The sequence below is a fragment of the Anneissia japonica genome, unplaced genomic scaffold, assembly GCF_011630105.1.
Source record: "Anneissia japonica isolate Jap-2015-1 unplaced genomic scaffold, ASM1163010v1 scaffold16998_len1068_cov125, whole genome shotgun sequence".
NCBI lineage: Eukaryota > Metazoa > Echinodermata > Crinoidea > Comatulida > Comatulidae > Anneissia > Anneissia japonica.
This window is the reverse complement of record NW_022737496.1, coordinates 1-1068: the sequence shown is the minus strand read 5'-3', so window position 1 is coordinate 1068 and position 1068 is coordinate 1. Positions and strand designations below refer to the sequence as shown.

The 1068-nt window shown below is 35.5% G+C and overlaps 1 protein-coding gene across 1 annotated transcript; it reads left to right on the top strand.

Moving 5' to 3' along the window:
* Positions 1-9: 9 nt before the first annotated feature.
* Positions 10-904, top strand: LOC117117371 (protein PTHB1-like). Its single transcript, XM_033261650.1, has 2 exons — positions 10-130; positions 644-904. Exons 1-2 carry the CDS (start codon positions 19-21, stop codon positions 865-867), a joined length of 336 nt encoding a protein of 111 aa, XP_033117541.1. The 5' UTR covers positions 10-18; the 3' UTR covers positions 868-904.
* Positions 905-1068: the final 164 nt, after the last annotated feature.

The window sequence follows — 1068 nt, the reverse complement described above, 5'->3', positions numbered from 1 at the left end:
CAGATCTTCGTGGGTAAAATGTCGCTTTTCAAGGCACGCGATTGGTGGTCAGCCAAAGTAGGCTCCGATGAGGTGTTTGACCAAGGTTCACTTTGCGTTGCATGTATAGACAACAAGCATCCTACTCATGGTAAGGCCGTGTGAATATACATCAAATTCTTATTAATTACAAAGAAATATATATTATTTGCACAAAAAACGCAGTTTAACACACCTAAATTATATGCAGCAGAAAAATGATGTGTCTATTTCTTGGTTCCTGGATGAACCGATATATGCCAGATCCCTCTTAATGATCTATTTACCATGTTACATGTAATTGATCATGATAACAAAAGATTTATAAACAATTTCAAAGTCAATTAAGACGTAAAAGAAATAATAATTGGTATATCCACCTATAGACTACCAAAATCACTGCTGACTTGCTTAATCTTTATGAACGACTGCCTAATTGATACTCCAAATATTCCTGATGCTGAAAATTTTTTAATTCTACAACAGTGTCAACTGATTTTACACCTGATTCTCAAACTGTCATCTGATGAAATACTTAAAAATGCTTGATAATTTGATACTATCATATATTTAATAATGTGCTTATTATAGTCCTAATAATACTTTTTCTTTATTCACATGACAGATAAAGTAATAGTTGGCAGTTTGAATGGAATTGTGCGGATATATGACCCAAAATCACATGCTGATGATGATAAAGGGCAAAGCATGCTTCTGGAAATGCAGTTACCTCAGCCAATTCTTGGCCTGGAAACTGGACAGTTTGTTTCGTATGTAAACCATATGCCTTATCGAGGTGGTTGTAAAAATGATACTATGATAATATTAATAATTATGATAAAAATATGATTACTTTTGGATTGGATTTATTCGGTGTAAACACCAAGGATAGCCCACAAAAGTCTAGAAGAAGACTTGTTTCCAGTGGGGTCCTTCTGGTGGTGATTGGTCAGTACACCGGGAGACAATCCCCTACTCTTTTCCGAAGAGTGTACTGTGTTCTTTAACGTGCACATGGGCCATAAATGCACACGGGACCAACAGCTTAAA